The 5,325-nt window shown below is 45.1% G+C and overlaps 1 protein-coding gene across 1 annotated transcript; it reads right to left on the bottom strand.

Annotated features, from left to right (window-relative positions):
* Positions 1 to 3,312: 3,312 nt before the first annotated feature.
* sox3 (SRY-box transcription factor 3) lies at positions 3,313 to 4,218 on the bottom strand. Its single transcript, XM_072271328.1, has one exon. It carries the CDS (start codon positions 4,216 to 4,218, stop codon positions 3,313 to 3,315), a length of 906 nt encoding a protein of 301 aa, XP_072127429.1.
* Positions 4,219 to 5,325: the final 1,107 nt, after the last annotated feature.

Genomic DNA, 5,325 nt, shown 5'->3' with positions numbered 1-5,325 from the left:
AAAAATTCGTTTTTATTAATCCAAACGGCTGTTTAAAATAGGTCTAACGGCCGCGGTCAAATAGAGGGATTGGAAATAATGTCAAATAGTTAACACACGAGGTTCTGCAGATGCTGCAAATTCAAAGTTCACACAAAATGCTGGAGAAACTCAGCAGGTCAACCAGCAAACTTAAATGTTTTTTTTGTTTTTAATTTCGACAGCCACAAGTGGCCGAGACGGATGACCGAGTGTTTTGGTACCGGTCTAAGAATGTCGACAGCGTATATTTAACGATGATTTAAATAACAGCGAAGAACGGCGAAGTTTCATAAACTTAAGAAGTTTCAAAAATCTATGTCAATGCACTCAATATTGACTGATAACATTTTAAACCCAGGATAACTCTTACCAACGCAACACACACAAAAAAACATTTTACTATTGTCCTCTGACAAATCTCCCGTGCCCAATTTTATTGGTGTCACAATGCAAATCGCCGAATTTTCAGGCCAAGGGAATCAGCCGAGCTACTGCGACTTACAAGCGCCGTAAGTCCAAGTAGTGGTTTGGCGTTTCTCTAGTCTGCAGTTTAAGAAATAACACTTTCTACTATCCGCTGTCCACTGGAAAGACTTTACCGGGGCCAGGATTGCAATTAAATCAGTGTTTAAATCTTCAGATTACTCATTCTCAGATCACTGTCACTTGCAAGTCCGATACGCAAGCTAATTTTACTTCAAATGTAAGATGAAAAAGAAATCAACTAATAATAACTATCCTATCCGCCCGACCTCTCTCCACTACTTGTATATTTAAGGTTTCATATATTTGTATGTGTGATTAGGGAAAGGAGACCAGGCCAGCGCAACACCATTCTAAAGTCGTAGAAATAAATTATGGCTCAACTGTAGACCACACGGCTGGAGAACCGAGTTTGTCCACACTTCCAGAAGTTATTTAAACTCCTTCCGAGCGGAGATGTCAAGAGGCTAGAAATTGAAACAAATTAGTCGGCTTGAAAGCGGTAGCGAAGTAAATGATTCCCAAACTATCCTGAAGAGAGAGAGAAAAAGAATCTTGTCAATAAAGCGCAGCTGATGGTATTGGAACAGACTTTAGAAAAATTCTGCAGTTCCAACAACCGCCCAGATATTAAGGCACTGAGAGTTTCTACCCGTGATCTATACAGTGAAAGAACGAAGAATTGATCTGTTTAAATAAAACATCCTGGAAGGGAAAAATGTTGCTTTTGATTTTTTTTAAATTTGTAGGAATGACAGAAGTCGTTAACTCGCTAACAGCGAACTGGCACCGCTTTCCAAATTAGTATGTGTTATACTAATGTCTGGGGATTGCTTTCAATTTTATATCAGTTACAAGCTGCCAGGCCTGATCTTTGCGCGACTTACCAGGGACACATGACTTCCACACTTGCGGCGAACAGATCTTGAAAAAAATTAGTTACACACCGAAATGGACGCGCGATTTCTGTTGTAGAGAGAGTTCCGTTTCAAAGAATTAACCGATTTCTCTTTCTACATTTTCTCCCTACAATGGTTTAATACAACGCTCAATTCTACAGCGCAGTTACAGATAAGTAAGCAGACATCAAATTAAAAGTTCGAGGTTAGCTAGTCCTGAACAAAACAAAAAGGCCTGAGATTCTATGTTCTACGAAACGTTTCGATAGGCGTGAAGGAAATGGAAGGATATGGACATTGTGTATGGAGGTTAGTTTAATTAGTCATTTGATTACTAATTTACTTACAACATTTTGTGCGGAAAAGCCTGTTCGATGTTCTATAAATGCAGACAAGTCATTGGCACCTAGTCTCCAGGTTTTAGAGACATGGTACATATGAAATATAGTACCTACAAGGCACGCTCTTCATAAAACTTCCCCTACTATAGGCTATACCTCCCAGCGGAATAGTCAAAAGGACACACAGATTCCTCCCAAGAAACCCACAAGGAAAACCCGACCCTTCAAACACTTGTTAGATTTGTTTTGCCCCTCTATCGCGGCTAGGTTCGTGTCAGAGGGCTGAAAAGTTGCCAGGGTAGCCAGTCCCCGGGAGACTGAAAAGAACTATAACTGCCTCTCGCTCCACACGGTCAGCTCGGGGCCTAACCAGGACAACTTCCATATCACATCCAAACTACTGAGCATTTCGGCTGGAACGTTTGAATTACCGAAGCGCAGGTAAGGTGGTGGTGGTGGTGGTGATGGTGGTGGAGTTGGAGAGGTGGGGGGGGGGTGCTACTTTGCAAGCGATTTCGAGATTGTTAATGCTCGTTATCAGCTATTTACGGGAGTGCGAATCGCTCGATCGAAAGCAAACAGCTCTCCCATTGTGTGCACCTTGACAGGTATTTTCGCAGACACACCTCAAAAGGACCGTTGGCCGATGCTTCAAGGCCTACCCAGAGAAATGGGAGCAACTGGTGAGACAGATCCTCCCCTCGACTGTATCTAAATTGTAACCAGGAAACATTTAATGTGTTCAAAAGTTCCATCCAGATTCATATAAGCATTTAATCCTTGTAAAGACTCACCGAAAGTCCCACATCGCGCAGGCAACGCAAAACATCCGGGTCGTGTGATTTTTTTTTTGTAAAAATTTATTCGTCCACATTTGAGGAACAGGAGCCGGTGTTTAAACAGAAGTGGCCTTATTAGTAAACTAGATATTTGCTTGTTCAATATAGTTACTCAACCGATATGGTAGAACATTCCACCCATGTAAGTTCACAAGTCCAGAGACGGCGGGCTCGGGGGATCCTGATATAGACGTTTAAAATGTTCACAGGCATCAAATGCGTAAACAAGAATAAAGATACTATAAATTAAAACTTGCGTCGTGACCCGCAGTCTTTTTAAAAAGCTAAAAACAAAAGGAGAGAGAGAAGAGGTTAAAACACAAACCCTACAAGGTATATTTTCGAATCGAGCCAGGTGTCACATTATTGAACAGTTATTTACAAGTACACAAATTAGAGCGTTCAAAAAAATTTTTTTCCTCTGTTAAGTCTCAGTTCAGATCTGAGGCCATTTAAAGTCTCGGAAAGGCCTCCTTTTCACGTAAACCTTGGCATCTAAAAGGAAGTCTCGTTCGTGCAGAAAGGAAGGATGATTGTCCCGAATGGCGTGAAAAGGGAACATTTCAGCATTTTTTTTAAACGAAGTTATACGTCGCGGAGATAATCTCCAGAAATCACTCGCTCACACACAACAAATTCAGTCCGACGGGCAAGCGGGGCCAAATCGTTTTGCTCTTTTTTGCTCGATGGCTAAAAGTTTGTCGACATTGAGATTAAAGATTCTGGTCCTTAGATGTGGGTTAGGGGGACAGTGCCACTTACTCCTGTGCTCTGATAATGCTGGTGGACACTGTGTAGTCTGCTGTTCTGAGAAGAGGGGTCTCCGTCTCCTCCGGGAGGGAGATACATGCTAATCATATCCCGTAGGTCTCCCAGGCAAGCGCCGCGGGAGTGGGACGTTAGCGGCGGAGGCGTGGTAGGCTCCGTCTTCACCATAGAACTCATGGAACTTAGAGCCATTCCCGGTGTACTTTGCTGCCCATACACTGGGGACATGCTGTAGGTGGTCGGCGCGTTCATATAACTCTGTGCGCTGGACATCATGGGACTATACTGGAGACTGGCCATCTCGTACCGGTGCATCTGCTGAATCTGCGGGCTGTTGATGCCCGGGTGCTGCGAGTAAGCCAGCTGGTCTTGCATGAGCGGGTAGGTCCCGTTGGCCCATCCATTCATATGGGCATAGCTCTCCATTCTCTGGCTCACCCCCACGCCGCTGTTGACCGGGACCGAGCCTGGGTTGAGAATACCGCTGGGCAGCGAATACTTGTCTTTTTTCATCAGAGTTTTAGTTTTGCGCCTGGGCCGGTATTTGTAATCCGGGTGTTCCTTCATGTGCAGGGCTCTCAGACGCTTTGCCTCGTCGATGAACGGCCTCTTCTCCGAGTCTGATAGAAGTTTCCAGTCCGCGCCCAGCCGCTTGCTGATCTCCGAGTTGTGCATTTTGGGGTTCTCTTGGGCCATTTTCCGCCGCTGACCCCGGGACCAGACCATGAAGGCGTTCATTGGTCTTTTTACCCGGTCCGGGTTGTTGCTGCCGCTCTTGCCCGTGGCCCCGGGAGCCGAGCCGCCGACTGTCCCCGTGTTGGACTGGGGAACAGCCGGCTTTAGCTCGGTTTCCATCATACTATACATTCAGCCAAACGCGCTGGGAGCGTGTTATTTTAAAAAAAAGTAGACAGGAAGCAAGCAACAGTCCCCAAGGCAAATCCAACCAACCCAAAAGACACAGCGATCACGAAAACTGCCGCGAACTCTTCTGCCAAACTTGTCCAGCCGATAGGAGTCAATAGACACCTATCCATGTGATGTGGATTGACGGCCTATAAATGAGCTGCTGACAGCCAATCGCAGCTCAGTACGGGACAGCTCCTGATGAATTGCTAGTTAGTATGAAAGGCACCATTTTCACTCCGCGTAAGAGAAAAAGAGAAAAATAGGTGCGATTTTTAAGACCCAGTCCAGCAACACGGAATAAACTCAAAATGTTGCATTAAAGCCGGAACACTCGGCATCCAGCAGAATAGCTACTGATCCTCAAATAGTTTGCCAATAGTTTAATTAAGAAAGTGCGTTCAGAGTTCTGGGCAGAGTTTTTGGATATGTGCAATTGAAATGCTCTTAATTTTGCAGAGACTGAATTAAAATTCTGTTTGCTTCCGACAGCTTCTGTGGAAGTCAGGCATGTTTTGAAATTAGTACCCGGGCCAGTATATTTCTCGTCCAAATTATCTTTTAGTTAGCATAGATGTCTGCGTTGTTAAACAGCTTCCTCCCACTGGCCCCATCCTGACAGAACCCCCTCGCTTCAGACTCTGTACTCACTGAAAGCCGCTGAAATCTCTAAATGCAGGTGTTTCGTTTTGTGTTTTGGAGCAGAAACGTTTCTTTTTTAATGGGAGGGGGTTCTGAGGGAATTTGATTGACAGCTCCACCACGTGCCAATCAAACTCTCCGCGGTTAGTTTCTCTATTGGAGATTGTTTGGCTGCCATGGCGACGGCATCGTCACGTTACTTCTGGAGGGAATCCAACAGAGTGAAAGCCCCGCTATGGGTAAGGTCTTGACTGCAGATCGCACTGACGGTCCCAGCTTCCCCCCTCGGAGGTGAAGCGGCCTAAAGGTGGCGAGATCTCCTTGTAACACACACATACACTCTCTCTCTCTCGCTCTCTCTCTCAGACACACACATACAAACACACACACTCTCTCTCTCTCTCCCACAACACATACACACACTCT

The sequence above is a fragment of the Mobula birostris genome, chromosome 10 (genome assembly GCF_030028105.1).
Source record: "Mobula birostris isolate sMobBir1 chromosome 10, sMobBir1.hap1, whole genome shotgun sequence".
NCBI classification, from domain to species: Eukaryota; Metazoa; Chordata; class Chondrichthyes; order Myliobatiformes; family Myliobatidae; genus Mobula; species Mobula birostris.
The sequence above is the reverse complement of the archived record's forward strand: the minus strand, read 5'-3'. Positions and strand labels throughout refer to the sequence as shown.